At 48.2% G+C, this 19,269-nt stretch overlaps 1 protein-coding gene across 3 annotated transcripts in view; it reads right to left on the reverse strand.

Moving 5' to 3' along the window:
* Positions 1–14,719, reverse strand: part of TYRO3 (TYRO3 protein tyrosine kinase) — a 38,630-nt gene extending 23,911 nt beyond the window's left edge. Inside the window, exons 1-5 of one of the 3 annotated variants that reach the window (XM_088520488.1) lie at positions 14,523–14,719; positions 11,283–11,466; positions 8,900–9,000; positions 4,817–4,987; positions 1,645–1,731 (exon numbers count right to left, since the gene is read on the reverse strand). In XM_088520488.1, the coding sequence (XP_088376614.1) occupies positions 1,645–1,731; positions 4,817–4,987; positions 8,900–9,000; positions 11,283–11,466; positions 14,523–14,610 (631 nt within the window). In that variant the 5' untranslated portion in view covers positions 14,611–14,719. The remainder of the gene's footprint in view (positions 1–1,644; positions 1,732–4,816; positions 4,988–8,899; positions 9,001–11,282; positions 11,467–14,522) is intronic. The other 2 variants (XM_088520489.1, XM_088520490.1) reach the window with 2 other exon arrangements.
* Between the last annotated feature and the right edge of the window lie 4,550 nt (positions 14,720–19,269).

The following is a 19,269-nucleotide window of genomic DNA, read 5'->3' on the forward strand; positions in this document are numbered from 1 at the left end:
TCCCCATATGCTTAGAGGATCAAGAACTAAATGAACATTATCTGGGCCAGCTCCTGTTTCCAGAGATGCCTTCAGCAAGAACTTGGCTTTAATTTAACAGGAGTATTTTCCGCCTCTCCAAGCTATTGTTTATTGAAAGTGCCTCCTCACTTCTCTAAGTTTATATCTACTGTTTTAAACACATCTTTGAGGTATTACAGTTAGAACCTATACAGCTACAGCACAGGACTTGCTATCTAAAACTTGCCTTTTTCTGTTTTATCTTCAGATGTCAGCTACAGATGTGACATTTGGCAAATCGCTTAACCTCACTCTTTTCCACTTTGAAACAGAGGGGTGACATGTCTCTCTCATGTCGATTGCATGGATTCATTAGCTATGATTGACCTCGAAACATTTGGAGCATTTTTGGCTAAGTGTAATTTCTAGGAAATATGAGAATTCTGAGGCCTTTGCCCCATTATCTTATTAACGGTTACAAAAATTTAGGATAACTTTAAGAAGAAAATCTTGTTTATGGTAAAAGTTATTTCTGAAAATTTAAAGCATAATAGCTTTATGAACTGACCTTTATCTCAAAAATATCCATATTCCCATGATATACTCCATGATAACCAATTCCTCTGTTTGGACAAACTTTTAAGGCAACAACTTTAAATGTTTTTAAATTAAGTTATAACTCATACTAACCCAGCATATTGCATTCTTGACATGGCAGTAAACACAATGTTTGTCCTGAAGAAAAATTCATCCTAGAAATGTTTGCTCTACACCTGGATTTTAAGCTGCATTCTAATGCATGTTAGCTAATACAATTTAAAGTTCCAATATAGACATAAATGCTTATTCTTTTTTTCAGGCTGAGCAATAAGCTACTGCTTGGAACAAACAATTTTGGTGACGTGTCTCTCCTAGAGCTGCTAATCATGTCATGTAATGCAAATCAAAGCATGACTAAGAATTCAAATGCAGAAGCATCCCAATATGAAGAGATGGGGAAGCACTGGCTGTTCTGATTATCCCAGACTATCCCACTGCTTCAGCGACCCGGCCAAGCAGAGGAAATACAACATTGGCTCAGAGCGGCAGCTGCTCATAAAAGGGCTAAAAACTATTTGTTTTCCATGAGTTTCTAAAAGGCAAACAAAAACAAAAAAATCCATGAAAACAGTGTGGATGGGTGGATTTTACTGGACACTGCTGATCAATTTCCCTGTCTGTTTTCAGCATCTAATGTGATGCCAATAGAAGCAGGCAGATGTAATGGCCTCCTCAGCTCTAACAAGACTCATCTATCTCCAAGAAGGAAAGATTTCCCCAGCTACCATTTAGATCATATCTAGCTATATCTCTCAAGAACAATTTTACTGCTCTGACTCTCTTCTTTTTGAGGAAAATCTGTTATTTGACATGATGTTGCCAATCTCGAATGAGATGCGGTTTATTTTCAACAGCCAATTTCACGGTGGGGATGCAGCCCTGCAGAGCAAGCAGGGAGCAGCCTGAGCGCGCAACGCGCTGGTTTGGTTGGACCGATGCTACTCACCAGCAGCTCCAAGGCAGCCCCTGCATGAAGGAGTCTTCCTCTCCCCCCACACCAGGACAAATCCCTCCACCCGTGCCCATGCTCTTGTGCCCTCTCACCTTTAATCTGAACAGTGGCTGTCCGAGACGAAGATAATCCCTTTACGTTGTGAGCTTCGCAGGAGAAAACTGTGCTTTGATTAATACCTGAAGATTAGCCAAGAAAAAGGAAACACAAACAGCTATGTAATCCCTCTTCAATCCTTCAGCAGAATTGCAATTATGTACAACACCCAGCTTATGCCATACAGGCAGTTGGAGAGCAGAGCAGGGTGCCAATCAAAGGCATGTGGATTTGAATGCAATTAATAATGGAGAGAATGCGCTGGTGTAGAAGAGCTTCCATCGGAGTATCAGAAAGCGCTAAAAAAGAAGGATGAATCTGGCAGAAGAGCAGATCACAGTGCTTGGTTAGTGGATGTCCATTTCGTTACTGCACGACTACTCAGCCTCCACCTTGTTTCCTGGTGGTCACTGCACCCCATTTTGGTGAGCTCCCTCAGCACAAGGGTTGTCCTGCCCCACATATTTATACAGTGCTTGTATAAATAAATGGGGTTTATATGTCCCAGACATCAGGTGCTTTGGCACACCAGAGCACCACCACTACCCGAGCAACAACCAACTTCTAACTGGGCTATGAACCCTGGAGCTTCCAAGTAGAGACTGCACAGTTCAAGGTCATGCCCCTTGGGTTCACGGCCCTGGCCCCTTATCTGACTTCTGCAAATGCACAAGGAAAGTAAAAATAAAAGGCTGCTACACCAGCATGGAGACACCTTCTAGGGACTGAAGAACACACGGGAAGGCCCTGCTTCCTGTCTCCAGTGAGCATCTGTCATCTCACAGAGCCTGACCACAGCATCATACTGATGTGTGGCTGCTCCAAGATGCAAATTGGTATTGGTAATTAATCAGAATTGAGAGGCATTTTCAAAGCTGCCTGAAGAAGCATGTCCAGCATCTGTCTTCACTCTATCTGGTCCTCGGTTGCTTTATGGAATTCTAACTGCATGCTCTCTGGGCACGTAGTTTAAGAGGGAAAAATATTCTCAAAGTGGCGTGGAGGAGACTGTGTAGTGTCTGTCTTTGCCATTTGATTCATCTTTCAAGGGTGTTAGACTGACAGCACTGTGAGAGAGGCGTAGGGAAGAGCGGAGTGTCTGCTGTAAAGCGAGCGCAAAGCATCATCCTAGTGAACAGGGAAGCAGCAGGGCAGCTGGCCCAAGGCAAGGCAGCGGAGCAGAGGAGCACCTAACATGCCAGGCGCTTCCCAAAGACTGAACCAAGCACAATCCTGCACAGAAGAAGATGCAAAACACAGTATATACCAAGATCCCCTTGCTCTCTGACACCATTTGTCACCGTCAATTTCCATACGCAACAACCCTTTCACCAAACCAACTGCTTGCTGACCCTTTCAAACATTTGCCTACTGGTCAGTACCTTATCATTATTTTCTTCAAAATTTGATTGTTTCTTTTGCCAGCAATGCTCATTTTCTTACCAACAAGCTCTTTTTTTTTTTTTTTTTTTTTTTTTTTTTTAAACATGCTTTGGCAATCTGGCCACAGTTTTTGCCCCACTACATACATGTCCTATGTTGCAAAGGCTCACCACCCCAAAAGAATCTCCAAGAACATTACAGAGAAAATTTTCTAGGCATTTCATAATGTAGTTTCAAGTCAGGAAGATTAACTTTGTAATTTTCCTCTTGTTTAAATAAAAAATACAAGCACTTCAGCACATTACAGCTGTCCACTCTTCTGAGGTCAGGTATCTCAGACCCACCAGTACCTAACTTTCTACCCACGGAGGCTGTGTGCAAAAGAAAGAGGCTTGGGTTCCTCTGCGTCGACAAAAAGCTGGACATGTTCCAGTCGAAACCTCAGGACAATGTTATCCTTAACGAGCAAGGCCTCCTGCACACCTGAAGTGGCAAAGAAAGCTGCCGGTGAAAAATAAATGTAATAGCAATTTCCTGCAGGAGTCTTTGTGAGGTCTCCATGTCACTGCCCCACAATAACCGTTCTGTGACGCACCATGGGATGAGTTGACTGGGTGAAGGGAGACTTTTCTTTATTGTCTTTCCCCTCTTGATTATCAATCTCTTCCATTTCCATTTCAACTGGCGGATTGTACCATAAGGGAGCAATTCTCTTTTCCAGCTTGGAACGAAGTAGAATGGGAGGAGACAATACAAGACAGGGAGCAGATGATAAAACCATTGCAAATGACAAACCCAGTTTTGATTTGCATATAAATTAGGTTCTAAGGGAAGGCTTAATGGGATGGGATGGCTCAAGGGATGGCCAAAGATGTACAAAGCAAACTCCCCCTGGGTCTAAGTGTATTAACACTGAAGAAAAGCCCCCAGAGAGGAATCTGAGTCATAAAACATTTTCTTTCCTAATTGCTAGTTCAATTTTGGCTTGGGGCTGCTGCAAATAAGTCAGTAGCAGAGAGAAGAAGCATCATGTAGCTGTTGGACAACAAACTAGAATTAAGTTACCTTTAGGAGGTAACTACAAGAATAGGGGCAATCGGGTCCTGGTAGATCCTGCATCTGCCTTCTCCAAGGGCAGCCTTGGAGGGAGGCACAATGTACTGGCCCCCAAGATCTTCAGTAGAGGCTGTCACAGAAGACATTCTTACCATTGTGCACCTACTGCCTGCTCTGGAGCAAACTCTGGCCTCTGCAGCTATCAACCAGCCCACTTCAGCATCAATATAACCACTCTAGAACTGTCAAACAATCACACAAGGCAGTCTGATTTAATAAGAACAAGGACAGGGGAAGAGAGAGAAAAGAGGGAAATGCAGCACATGTTATATCTGTGCACGGAAGGAGGAAGTGGCGTCTGTTAAAAGCACAAACTTTGAGATTCCTGAGCCAAATGTCCCCAGCAGAATCATTTAAGAAAACAAAAACACCCTCCAGAGGTGAAGCAACAGGAGACAAACAGCCCTGAGTCACCGCTCTGAGAGCAGCTCCACCACAGCGCCAGCCCCACCCAGGCTCTGAAGAGCTCGTGCTCCGTGGGCCAGTGCGCAACACACCGGGAAGGGATCGCTCCTGCAGGTGACCTGGTTTCACGTGTGATTGCTATTGCTCAGCCTCTGGTGCAAAGCTGGAGACCATTCTCAACCTGCAGGGCCACCCAGTGTCCCTGGAACAAGACTCTCCTCCTCTCCCTCTCCAAGCGATCTCCTGCATTGGCAGTAGCCTTACCTGACACATTTAGGATGGAGGGGGAGATGTCTGGAAGCCCCACTCTAGAGTCTCCCATCCACCAGACAATTGTCACTGGCTCAGGGGGACCAACAGCAGCACAGGCCATATGAAATGGGGCATTAGGGGACACGGACACATCCTCAGGCTCCACAGTAAAGTAGGGAACACCTAGAAAAGCAACAGACAAGTGACAATAACTTGCAAAGTTCCTTCTGTCTCTTGCTTATTTCTGCTAACACCAGCGCCCAACACTGGACACCCATCTGCCTCTATGCCTAGTCTGACACTCTGTAAGCCCTCCGCAAAAACATATACACTGCACCATCTCAGGAGACAAGCTAGCACTGCCACTGGAGCAAGAGAACAGCAAGAGAGAAAAATGCCTTTGAAAAACCTCTCTTTGAATGAGTCCTCTCCAAAACTCTCCTACAAAATAGTTTCTAATGGCAGTATCAGCTCAATTTTCAGTTGGAGAAGGTGGGTTCTAGAGAGAGACAACAGCCGAGAATCCTAGCAGTGTCTGCCACTATTTAAAAAGTATATCTAATCTAGCTCTGGATAATTCTTGCCATGCATTAAAAATTGAATCTTATAACCGTGCTGAACTAGCAGCCGCAATAAACCCATGAAGGAAGAAAGAATTCCCCTGGTGAGACAGGCATCATTTACAGTAGTCTCTCCACAGCTTAATTGAATAGAGTGGCCTTCCAGCACGCTCCAAGCACCAAGGAGGCAGCTGCCTCGGAATTAGGAATCGTTTCTAACCAAGCTGAGGGCTATTCATGGACATCACTCTCTTGAAAAGTATTCATTCACCGCAGTGGAAAGATTCCTGTTTGGTACAACAGGCCTTAGATCAGAGCCATCCACAGCAGAACGCAGCTATGGCAGGACTGCCCCAGGTCATTTCTAAACTGGTAAGAGCCGAGGGTAACTCGGCACAGCAAATGACATGGTTCTTCTCACAGGCGATGCCAAACGCCTTGTGGTCTCACTGCTCCAAAGCATCACCACAAATTTCACCAGGCACCAGTGGGTGCTGTCGCTGCAGAGCGGCAGACGTGCCTTTTGGTGACCATGAAAGAGCTGAAGGGCCAAAGCAGTGCTGAGCCCCCTTCTACACAAAACTTACAGTTCTGAGCTACTGGTTGAGTCTGCACCAGAACAAAGGATAAGGTATTCTCAGCTGGGAAAAGAGCATTTTGAAAGCACCAATACAGTACCTCTGAGAAACAGAGGAACCAATGATGCTGGGAGTTGGGACCCTTAATTTACAGCCCGTCCTTGACCACAAAAATGACAGGCTTGAATAGCTCCCCTTTGTAGGGGCAGATCAGAAAGCAGGCAATTAACGTAAGCACCTAAGCACAGGTTTAGAAGCCTGATGTTTGGTGCTTCCCCCACACCCCAAATGAAAATGATTTCTTCAAGTCTTCGGCTGACCACTCAGGCACTATCTGTATCATTTAGTGACAGCATCTGTGCACTTTCCTCTTGCCTTTACACGTGCCTCTCTGGAATGGCAGGTAAACGAACAAACTAACATAGGTCACCATATTTCTGCTTAGAAAAGGAATAATTATATCTCTTTACACAAAGGTCAATGCTCAGGACACGTGTAGTCGTCACTATGATTTACTGCTCTTTTTTGCTTACATGTTATTTTTTTATTGCCTTCATACATAAACAATAAAAGTGCACAAACTTTATGACATTTTCCACCCACTTTGCCCTCCTCTTCTGAGGAGGACACCACTATCTCATGTAGCTGTGGGCAGATCCAGGCCCGCTGTCCCTTAGAGCGGCCCTTCGCGGAAGACTAACCCGTTAGGCAGGTTTTCCCACTTCTGGAGCAACTGTGCAGATGAGACAAGGCCACGGGTAGGATATCACCCTGCATGGCACAAGCAGCCTCGCTGACCCACGCAGCTCAGGCATCGGCACCATCCCAAGGTGACACAGACAGTGACACATTTAGTTGCCCAGGCCCTGCTACGAGAGGGAATAGTGGGCATCCCCATTCACAGCTGCACAGCAAAGGCACACAGCCACAAATAAGCCTGTGTAGGCCCTCTTTCAAGTTGGTATCTGCCCTATCGAGCCAATTTTCTTCTACACCTCAGTGTTGAGAGTGTGTTAATTCAAGGGGACGTGCACTCAGCAGTGTGCTGGGGCTGTGGCTCTGTAACTGCAACGGGGCTAGCAGCCACAGGGAACAGGCACATAATGGCAGAGGTGTAATTCCCAAGGGACAGTTCTGGAAGAAACGTTATCTGAATTTAAGATGGTCACACTCAGCAGTGTGCTTCTTAGATTACTTCTCCAGGTATCAAATGCTATCATGTTTTCCATAAGGCCAGAATCTAGTTTCTAAACTGGAACTGGTCTCAAAGTCACTGTGTCAATTTTAAGTTCTGAGGACAGTTTCATCACATCAAACACTTCAGCTATATTACAGACACAAACTCATCAATACAAATTCTGCCTGAAAAAGACTACCTAACTCAAGCAACAGATACTGGATAGCATAGAAATGCATTTTAGCTTACTTTAAAAATCACCAATAATCTATATGTACTGTGACATTTCATACTGAAAGGCATCAAAACCTCCTGAGGACTGCCTGTGTGACAGGCAAATCTGAGATCCACTCTCAGCCGAAGTCAGAGGATGTAACAATTGTTATTAATAAGTGTAAGCTGCTTCCAGACAAAGCTGGGAGGCCCAAGAGAGAAACAATTGTGGAGATAACAGTGACTGTGGGAAGGATGTGCTTTTGCTTCCCTTAGCATTTTCTCATGCTAACAGCTAACACACATTTTTAAAACCCACCCCCTTATTGCTACTAGTTAGGTGTGAATCTTTTCCAGTATTGCCCATCTCACGTGATTACAACGCTCAGTTCAAGTTTAACTGCATTCTCCAATACTTGTTTTTCTTATAAAAATGACTAACTGCTTTTTGCAGCTGATGCTTCCTCTGTCAGCTTTGGCCTTCATCCTCAACACTCCCCCTTATCTAGCTGCAGCTGTTTTGCGCCACTTTGATATTTTTTGCCTGTACTATCCAGAAGGGCTTCTTTGTTTTTCAGATTGCTTAGCACACTGAGATAGCCAATTACTCTTCCAGCACCCACCATGCAAATGCAGCCACCTCTGGAGTGGACCACAGTAATTAAGATAGAAATACCAACTCTACTCAATAGAGCACATTCTAAGCTGTAAACAACATTCTCCACTTGGAACTGCACCTGACATCTCAGGCAGACCAAACTCTGGAATTTGGGAAAACTGCAGATAAGCACCGCTCTTCCCACAACAGCTGTTATGAAGCTCTTGCCACATACCCTCCCCTTTAGGGGTACTGATTCTGCTAGACCCACCGATTACATCCCCAAATGCCAGTGTTTGCTCCAAACATGCTGTTCCTGCCACCTTCTACACCAACTATTAAGCCATCCTGCTCACACTAGCTTCTGAGAGCCTAATAGGATCATGACTCAAGGGAAATAAGAAGCCACCAGTCTACTTTACACAGTTGCCCTGAAGATGCCCAAGGTAAGAGCTATTCTTCATCAGACAGGGCCTTTTGGGAAAACGGTGCCACATGGAATATTCCTGACTATGCAGTACTTTTCCTGGAAGTCTGAGAACAGGGCAAAAACTGGACTTTGTCCTCAAAAATCTGTTTGGCTGATGCACAGAACCAGCCTGCTTTGAGAAGGACCTTGAACAAGATGACTCCCATAGGTCCCTTCAAACCTAAATTATTCTGTGTTTCTATGTATATTTGGAGACCAAAGCAATGATGGAATGAGGGGCTGGGAGGAAAGGTCAGTGTGTGAAAGGATTGCCTACTTACTATCTAGCATGCAGAAATAAATCCAGAGAGCTAATAAACTGACACCACCTCTCCTTAAAGCTACTCTGCATTTCTTACTCCTGCTCTGTAGCTAGCTCCCTGCAGCATAACCAATGGTTCACATGAAGCCTGTCGCCAGAGCAATCTGCTCTCACCACTTCCATCTAAAATATATTAGTGGGTCAGCCCTAGAAGGAAATCAGCACTACTCCTCCTTACCTTCCACTATGAGCCACACTTGCTGTGATTCTTCCTTCTTCCCCCCGTTCTCAACCTGGCACCAGTACTTCCCAGAATCTGTCCGCTCGACGGATTTCAAGCTGAAAAAAGTCAAAAGCCATATCGATATTTTATGTGGATAGAGCACATTTTTTGCCCCAAAGGACCCTCCAACTGTTAGGCAAACCAGATGCACAGACAACACCCACTGAAACGCAGCCAGCTCTGGGGAGGAGGGCAACAGCCAGCACAAAGCATGAAGCAAAACACCGGAGAAACGAGGCTTCTCTGGAAATAACTGGAGGGAATCCTTAGTAGAGCAGACGGGCCTTACTCAGAAATATCCAGGCAGACAACCCACACTGCGTCCTCTGAAGACAGGAAGGGGTTGCTCATCTCCCTAGCTCATGCTAGCTAGTCTTCGAGAATAACAGCTTGGCCTACAACATCTGAGCTGGTAGGAGGCTCCAAATTACAAACCTCTAACAAGTTTGGCTTCAGTTAGCGGCGAGGTTTGGTGACAGTCTCACGTTGGAATAAATGGGTCAGAGGTGGCTCCCCCTCACTCCGACTGCACTCGGTGTTAGTCTCCTAAGAGCACTTCACACAGCAAAATGCATGGGTCTGAATCACAGTTCATGACTGCAGAGAAGCTACACTGGCCTATTCCAGCACAGGACCTCACCCCAGGAACCCTTCTGTGTCCTCCCTTGCTCAGCAACAACTCCTCTTCCAAGGAGATGTGACCAAGTAAGTAAAGGCAGCCAAGGGGACCAATTAGTATCCAAGTTATAGCCTTCTCATTCAGAGGAGAAATTCGGCTCTTCCAGCCACCCACTGTAAATCCACAGAGCTCCCCCCCGGCCTTTAAAAACACTGGGATTGCTTTCTGTGCAGGTGAATAAGGGCAGATTTGGGTCCCAAAGCTGCAAGGTCTCAGCTACCAAAGGCACCAGTGGGACTCTGTTGATGTACATCTGCTGATTGCTCCCCTTGGATGTGCAGCCATGCATCTGCTACCATGCAGGGATCCAGAGCAGACCTGATGCCCGCTTTTCTAATGCTAGCAGTCTGTCTTGGGGAAGGAGGAGAAATGTCTTGGGATGGAAGACAGAAGAGTGCTTGCTGAAATGCATAAAATGATCCCACTACAGCCTGATTTCAGAGCTGTACCTTCAGATGGCATCAGTTGTCCTGCCCATCCAGCTGCATGTTCTGAAACACAGTGATCGTAGGAGAAAGTCACATAGCGGGTGATAGAAATGATCTTTTTACGAGAAGAAAGGAAAAGGAGAAAAATACGGACACAAATAGACTGAGCGCCCCAACTCAGCCCAGGTGCTGCAGAATATTCTCGATGCAGGAAAATGTGAGATGTGAGAAAGGAGATCAGACTAGGAGACTTGAAGGAGCAATGAAATTTAACTAGCAGAATAAAGGGGAGGTAAGTGGTACAGTTTCAAGATGAACAGCTTCCACTACAATGTTACCAGATAGGAAAAGGCCGTGCCTAGTAAAGTTATCACTGTTCTTTGGAGGGCCAGCTTTAGCACGAAGACTTTTGGTTCCAGGAATCAGGGACTCCAAGCTATGCTAATCCAAGAGGCCTAAGAGGGATGAAGCTTGAGCTCACAAATGACTGATTCTCAGTCAGTCAGCAGTTCTGAGCCCCCACACTGGCGGCTTATTTACTTGTACAAACTTTTGTACAGAAGGGGCCAGAGCAGAACCTGGGGTCTTGTTCAGCTCAAGCCTTCAGAACTGACACCCACTTCTGCTGAAATAAAGGCTTAGCGAGGCTCTGCAGAATTAGACTTTTGAGCCTCTGGGCAGGGCAGGTCTGATAGCTTAGGGAGTGTATATACAGGCAAAGTTTCTCACAAAAACACTCGGGATTAGTTCAGGGGACAACACTCCTCCCCAAGAAAGAAAGAGGATGTAGTCTTGGAAGCCTCATTTCAGTTAACAAGTCTCACTCCTTAGTCAGACAGAGAGCACAAGAGAGGCAGAGTAAGAGAACTGAGTGAGCATAAAAAGAGAAAACCTATTTATATAAGCCAGATCTTAGTCTTCCTGCTGCATGGCAAAACAAGATGAGCAAGGCAAGAACATCCTTTCACCTTGAAGTCACGTCTCAAGCATGAAGAGTGTTAGCAAAGCATCCGTCACCGCCGTAGTCAGGAAATCAATAAGGTTCTAGTGCATAAAGTCTCAGCCCAACATGGCTTCAGTTCTGCTCTCAGTTATGTCCTTGCAGCACTCTGAACCACAGACCCTAAGGACCCTGCCCTGCTGAGGTCAGTGCAGGTATACAGATATAGCTGAGAGCAGAACACTGAGCAAGAGTTTCTGTGATACTCCTCCTTCTCTGCAGCTGCTGTACCTGAGGAAGCCGATCCAGTGCTCTTCATCTACTGGAATGTACACTTGGTCTACGCTTTGCACCACTGCTCCGTCCTTGATCCACAACATCTCGGGATCTTCCATTCCCTCGAGGCTGCAATTTAGTTTCACGGGTTGACCTTGGGACACCTTTAATTTGATTGGAGATCCTGTAAATTTCATACCTAAAAAAAAAATACTACTCCGCCCCACCCCCAGAAGAAGGGGGGTTGGAGTACAGCAAATTACTCCAGGTTGGTGGTGTAGAATCACATACCCTACCAGCCACACATGGCACAGGGGTCTACTAGTTTCATCACTGCTCTACTGTGTTTGCTACACAGTAATCAAAAGTAAGCCCAGAAATTGCAATTGCCAGGGAAAGGTGAAGGCTCTGCCCGTATCCCTGGGACTCTCTTCAACTGAGTGCCCACTCACAGGCAGCGGGCACACTCACAGTGAGCGTCACACTCACAGTGAGCATCACAGAGCAGTGCCCAGACAGAGATGCTGGGACCCAGCAGCGCTACCTGGGTGCTCTCTGTGCAGTCCCACCCCTCCCACTCCTCCTCCAGCTCAGTTGCATCTAGGGTGTTCCTGCGCTGCTAAGAAACCATCATGCTGGCTCCGGCATGTGCGTTGGTAAAAAGCTGGGATATGGGGATCAATTATGCCATATTATGCAGTGTTCCCTGTTCTTCTGCATAACAGAAAGCTCCTCTGCAACTTAGAGAGCCCATGAGAGCCCTATTCCACAGCACACCCCCACGGAAGAGTGAACCTGCTTACAGAAGGCATGTTTGTGTCGTGTGACATGGGCTCAAGCTGGCCTCCCTGACCCCAAACCCGGCCAGGAGGCCACGCGCTGCTCCAGGTTGCGTAGCTGCGACTCAGCAGCAGCACGGCTGGAGCCAGGGGAGCTGTGCAGATTTACATTACATCCTGCATCATTTACACTGACACAGGAGCGATCAGAATTTGGCCCAGAGCACTGTTGCATGCGTGGGTGGATCTGGAGTGTTTCCCTTGAGCAGAAGGGAATATATGGAATGCATTAGCATGAGAAAACACGGAAGCCAACTGCGTTAAGTACATTTAAGAAAGATGGGCATATAAAGGAAGAGTCAGAGGATCAAAGGAGACCGTGGGAAAGCAGGAAGGGAAAATAAATGTAAAACTAGCTTTGTTAAGAAAGAGTGGCCATTTCCTACGCAGTAGCACAGGAACAACAGACCAGAACAGGTCTAGTCTGGTTCACTAATATGCCCTGGCAGTGGCCCCCACGTCCTTCATGGAAGGGCAATTAAAAGAAAAAAAAAAAAAAAAAAGAGGGGAATTCCATCATCCCACTGCTTTTGGACAACCGGACAACCGTCCATCACAGCACATTGCAACGTAAAGCAGCTCAGCAGCTGGTCAGCTGTCCCACAGGATGCCTTGCTAGCCTGCAAAACCAGATGGAAAAGCGCCACTGGCGAAATCCAGAGCGCTGTGAAGCAAGCAGCCCTGTCCCTCCCAAACTTTGTCACAGCCCGAACCATGATCGAATGCAGAGAGGCTCCACTGCGCCGCTTCCCTTTCTCCCGCAGCCGCCACGTCCGCGTCCCGCGGGCTCCGGCAGCAGCCGAGCACATTTGCGGCTCCGCTGTCACTCCGGAGAAGGGAGCGGTGGCGCTGGGAGAGCGACCAGGCGCTGTACGCGCATCGGGGCGGCAGCAAGCGCAGCGCTCGCTCCTGCTCGAAGGAGCTCCCCCAGCCTGCGAACGGAGGGTCTCCAACACTCGGTCTTTCACCCTTCTATTTGTGGCTATCAACTCAACAAGCTCACAGAAAGCATGGAAAACCTGGTAAGATGATCGTTTTAGTTTAGCTGCTGCAGCTCTCTTGCAGGGCTAGGGATTTAATCACCTTGGGTGAGGATGATCTAATCTTGCATTACTTAACTCCTCTATAACACAAATTATACGTCCCAGTGCATGCCAGAAAGCAGCCTCCCTTTCCCTGCTCATAATATTGGAAGAAAACATGAAAGCTTTACAGCTGCTCTCTGTATCCCAGAAAACTAACACAGCCAGGTTGTTAAATGAGCATACAAATTGACAGACACTTTAATTACAGGTGCCTTAATGGAACAGTAAACTGCTTTGATTTTCTTAGACTGTCCTGCTGAAAGAGTTAATCACAAACTAAACACTGAAGTGTCTTCAGAGACTCTTCATGGCTCCAGTTCCCATAAAAAATAATGGTGGAGGAAATAAAAATAGAGTAAAAATGTACAGTCTAGGTTGTAATTCTCTATATTGCCTAAGTAAAATCCTGTCACAATCCGCTGAAACGAAGAAATACGAATGAGGAATCCTTAATAGATTTCACAGGCTTTTAAACAAAAATTTTTAGTCTTAGCTGAAGCATCTTTTCCTGCAGGTACCAGGCAGGAGCACATAGGACGTCAGTGGGGATTTTAATTTCCCCTCTTTCCCTCCTTAGACTCTCCCACTCCCTATTTCTCATCTGATAATGCTCTCAGCAGCACTAGCAGCAATCTCGCCCAGATGGGCTCCCCCAAGCCTACCTGCAACAGCGGCAGGAGCTGAAACGTATGATTAACTATGAGGAAATAAAGTCAAGTTAAATTTCTTATCAACTGGTTGTCAGACAGAACTGACAGCATTTGAACACACTGGTTGTCAAAATATGCAGCGCATCAGAAAAATGAGAGAAAGAAAGAAAGAAAAAGGCATCTCTGAATACGTTGACTACAAGACCAGGAGGAGGGCGTTTTTAAGGAAAGTTATTTCGGGAGCGGGAGGGACGATACCCGCGCCCGCCACGGGAAGGTCCCGCAGCCCTGGCGGCCGCCTCAGCGGCGCAGCCCGCGGGGCAGCCCCGCGGCAGGGCGCGATGCGGGCGGCGCGGGACAGCGCTGCCGCCACGGGGGACGCTCCGCGGAAGGAGTTTCAGCGCGGAGCCCGGCGGGAGCCGCCGCTGCTCGGCGGCCACGCAGGCAGCGCCGGGCCGCCCCGGCCGGGACCCGCGGCGGAGCTCGGCGCCGCTCCGCCCGGCCCACCTGTAGCCGCGGCGGCGAGAGCCGGGCCAGGCCGCCCCCGCGGCGGCGCCCGCGGCACCGCAGCCCGGCGGGACGGGCGGCCCCGGGCAGCTCCCCCCTCCCCTCGGCGGGGGCCTCCGCCATCGGCCGCCCCCGCGCCAACGGCCGCCCCCCACCGGGCTGCCCGCCGCTCACCTGCCGCGGCAGCGACGTCCCGGAGCACGGCGGCGCACAGCCCCAGCCAGAGGAGCCGCGGGATCGCCATGCTCCGCTTCAGCTCCATCGCTCCCGCTCCACCATCCTCCCCGCAGCTGCCGCCGGCTCGAGGGGCGGCCGCAGCCCCACGGCGCCGCCCGCCTCCCCCGGGAGGCGGCAGCAGCGACGGCGGCGGCAGCAGCAGTAGCAGCGAGGCGGCAAGTTCGGGGGCGAGCGGCAGGAGGGCGCGCTCGGCGGGGCGGCCCCGGCCGCTGCCCCTCTTCTGCTCGCGGTGCCGGTCGCGCTGCCGCTGGCTGTGGCTGTGGCTGTGGCTGCGCTGCCGCCGCAGGACAGTCTCCCCCTGCCGGCGCGCGGCCGCCCCGCTCCGTCTTATCCCTCCTGCGCCGCCTTCTGGGCCAGGAAATGGCGCCGTGGGGCGGCCGCGCCGCGCCGGGGCCCCGCTGACATCACGGCTCGTGAATAGGCGGCCGTGGGCGCCGCCCGCGCCGGGACGTGGCGCCCGGCGGAGCGGAGCGGGAAAGACCGGGCGGGGGGACGTGAGGGCTGAGGGGAGGCGGCGACGGGAGCCTCTGCGGGGCGGGGCCGCACGGCGTGCGCAGAGCGGCCCACGGGTGCCCCCACGGAGGAAAATAACGAGAAGGGGGAAAAGGAAAATGTCCTGGCGGTGACTTTTCCAAGGGATTGCGGTGAGAAGCGCAGTGAAGGGCACTGGAAGGGGCAGTGCCGGCAGAGCAGAATGCAGCTTTTAGGCCTGGGTGGGGACACAGCTCTTGCCTTGATGTACCCTGCACACCTGGATACGCGCAGGAGCACGGAGAGGTCCTGTCAGTCCCGGGAGAGGAACGGACAAACTGGGGCATAGCAGGCTTGCCACCCTGGCCCTGGCCTTTGATCATGCTTATTTATTTATTTATTTATTTATTCCCACAGCCCTTTGCATTTCTGCTAGGAATTCCTAGGATGTTGGAGCAATGCCAAGGAAATGTCATGTCTGGAATGAAAAAAATGTCACTCCCTCCCCAGTTCCTCAGGCTGCAGAGAAGAGGCTGGGAGGTGACATTGGCAAGTCATCCTCCTTCCCTAGGAGCTCGGGGGCCTCTGGGGAACAGCGAGTCGAGTCGTGACACACGTTCCTCATGACACACCTTCGCTGCGCTCCTGACAGCTCCTGGCTCTGCGCGTGTTTGCTAGGAGCTTAAAGCACATTCCCTGCCGTGGCTCGCTTGTTCTCTCCCCCGTGTATCCATATATACCCATATATGTATGTATGCCGGGTATTGCGGCACTTACTCATTTGGAGAGTGGCTTCTAGAAGGAAGCTCCATTTTTAGAGTTTAGTTGCCTCGTGAGGGAAGTGGTGACCATTAGAATAATGCTGTATTTCTATGGCATTTTTCACATGTGGATTTCAAGCAGCTTTACAGGAGTGATGACTTACTACACTGCATTGGTCCCACGGGCTCAGGAAAAGCTCCAGTCTACACACTGGGACCAGAAGTGTGACTTGACCAAGCCCACCCAGGGAGTCAGTGGCAGAGAGGAGCTCAATTCCACGCTGCATTCCCAGGGCTTGCCTGCACTTCAAGGAACTTAATAAGTTTCATTCAAATGTCATATATGACCATCCCAGCGGTAGGAAGGGAAGGACAGGGCCTTGTAATACTAAATTAATCTCCGTATAAACCTGTTTGGCTTTTCCATGGCATACAGAGCCCAGAGGTGCTGCCTAGCCTGTCCCTGAGTATCAGTTGTGAATGTAATTAGTGATAAGGAAACTTCACAGGGTGTATGCAAGGCTCATGCTGGGAACACCACTCCTCTTTATGGCTGTTTTGAATAAGGAAAAGCTTTCTTTTAATTCAGGGATTGATTAGCTTTCCTTCAGTTTTAGAAGGGAAGTTTTCAGCCCAAATGTTGACAGATTTCTGAAGGCAGAGAAGGTCTGTCAAAGCCATTCCTCACCCTTTGACTGGCTTTGATTACTTCAGTGCCCCTGCCCAAGCCTGAACCCAAACCAAAAAATCCTACACCAAGAGCTTGTTTGTGTGCAGAGAGAAGTATTTGATTGGAAGGTTTTGTAGCGTGACCCAGGCCAGACTCCAGACTTGTGTAAGCCAGTACAGCTTGGCTGGGAGCAGAAGGACAATGTGGATTTTCACTAACAGGGAATCTGGCTTCAGATCTTCTGAGAAGGGCTTTATGTCAACAGTGATAGGCAGGGAGAACCACAAGAAAATTGGACTGAAATCCTGTACGCACTGCCAGTTGGAGTGTAAACTGCTGTGGGAAAACTTATGGAGGAGTGTGATATTACCATGCAGAAAGCAAAGGCACTAGTAATTCTGAAATGCTTTTAGGACCTGAAGGCAAATACTTTCCCCTGGCCTTTAGTGCTACTGAAGTAACTTGGCTTTGTTGTCCTGCACTGTACCCATGACAGTGCTCCCTGCACGCAGGTGGAGGACATGGCACCTTGGCTCAGAAATAAGCTGGTGCCATCCTCCTCTCAGGACCTTTGCTGTTGCCACAGCTTGTTGTCACATCTCACTGGCATAGGCACATCCTAGAAAATGCCTAAAGGACTGCACAGTCAGCAGCCACGAATTCCCAGTAATGGGAGATTTCTGAAGATGAGGAGAATGAAAAAACAAGAAAGAAGGAAGGATGGGAGGAAGGACAGGAAGGGGGGACTTACTGGACTTCCTCACCTTCCTCTGATTTGCAGCCATTTCTAATTATTCAGATCCTCCAGGACAAGAGTGGGCAGCAGGCAACCCCAAGCGCCTGTGTTGTAGACCAGGAGACATGAGCCAGCAATTCAGCAGAAGCTGCTGGCTCGCACCCTCTGCTCCACTGCTGAAACAGTCTGTCTGAAATGGGATACAAACTCCCTTGTTTTATACAGTGTTTTTCATAGAACTGCCTTGTTTGCACTCCAGTTTGAAAACCATGTCCTCTCCCTTCTCTCATGCTGGAGCAGCACTCTTCCCTCCATCATGGGAGGACAGATGTGTCCTCCTGCATTAGTAAGCTGAGTCGTGGCAAGAGGGACAATGAAGTGACATTCAGGAGTCACAGGAGTAGCTCTGCCCTACCTTGCTCTGTGGGAACCCCAGATGGCTGCTCGGTTGCCTCCTGAACTGATAATCTGTTGAAATCAGAAAATTCAGTCCCAGGCCTGGATGGGAACCGCTCCCAGCTTTCCAGTTACTACCTCCAGCAACTGCAAGGACCAGCAGGGAGCCCAGAGGCAATCCTGTGCGTGTGGGGGCTTTTACAGCTTGGAGACAGATTCTCAAGTATATGTCCCAAAGCCCAGTGAAATCAGAGGGAAGGAGGAGGCAGATATCCTCTGGTTCTTCAAACCCTGCCAAGGACCCTTTGCAAGCTGCAAGCCACCACAGTGGCTTTCGCATACAATGGCATTGCTGGAGCTTGTTCATGCCAACTAACAACATTGTTTTCGTACAGCTGCTTCTGAGGCCCCACATATAACACAGTCTTCAAATGCATGTGGCCAACCTGACCATGCCAAATGGTGAAATACCAATACAGGTGGCTGCAGCAGCTACACAAGAAGGCTTGAAATTCGTTTTGCCTGTGTCTGGGGTAAGCTTGCCATAACTGAGGTGTGCTGCTCACCTGAGAATTATCTTATTATCTGCATCTTAATTCTGCTCTTCTTTAATTTATATTTATTTCTACCATGTCATCCTTTCTCTTTTCTTGTTTTTCTTCCCTACCACCTCCTTCCATAAGAAATTGTGTTGAAATATTCCAGCCTGTTACTTGAAGTTGCAGCCTCCTCCAACTCTGAAACCTTCCATATGTGCTGGTTTTAACTTTATCTGTGAGTGTAATGATAGGGAACCATACTACAGACTTGCACTTACTCCATTTTAAGAATAAAAGTAAATTAGAGATGGGTCTGAGCTTTGAACTCAGATCTGATTATTTCCTCATTCCCAGAATCTCTAAACTCTTTCTGGAATTGGTAGGAGGCACAGAACGGGGACAGGGACTTGGTCACTGGAGGGTGGATCTAAGTTTAGACTTTTTCTGAGTTTGACTTTTTATTCAGTTTAGGATTTTGTCGCCCGTCTAGCTATAAACATTACCCCAAGCACAAACATGGCACCTCCGCATGTCTGGGAAGGTTATTCTTTTTTTAAAGGTGATAAACTAGAACATCATATGTGCTATTTATCTTCTACAATAAATGCCAAGCTGTCAGAATGAAAATGTCACATAAATCCTACATCAAGTATTTCCATTTAAAAAGTTCAACTCAGAAAAGTTTAGACAACCTTCCTGATGATGCAGTCATTTGCAGCAGGTCAGTGCTAAGGAATGTTTCTGTTTCTGGAGCTGGAATAAATACAGTACATCAAAAGAGAGTCATCAAACCAAACCAAAATATATTTAACATGGTGCAACAGTCAATGCCATAAGAAATCACCATATAAGTATGCACAGTTATATATATATATAATCTACACGTACTAATAAGACTTTACAAATCTCATATTACATGTAGATACACACAAAACTGACTCGGGAGGAAGCGTTTTTTGCCAGTCCCTCTGGGGACGCAGTTTCTTACGGACTTGCTGCAGGGAGTTATAATACTTTGTTTGGAAAGTTACTATATTGCAACTGCATTGCGTTCTCCTGCGAGCACCACTGGATAATCATCCCTGCCAGCCATGCAATGGAACCGCACAGG

The sequence above is a fragment of the Tinamus guttatus genome, unplaced genomic scaffold, assembly GCF_059628265.1.
Source record: "Tinamus guttatus ecotype Peru unplaced genomic scaffold, ASM5962826v1 Tinamus_guttatus_pri_ptg000089l, whole genome shotgun sequence".
Classification (NCBI taxonomy): domain Eukaryota; kingdom Metazoa; phylum Chordata; class Aves; order Tinamiformes; family Tinamidae; genus Tinamus; species Tinamus guttatus.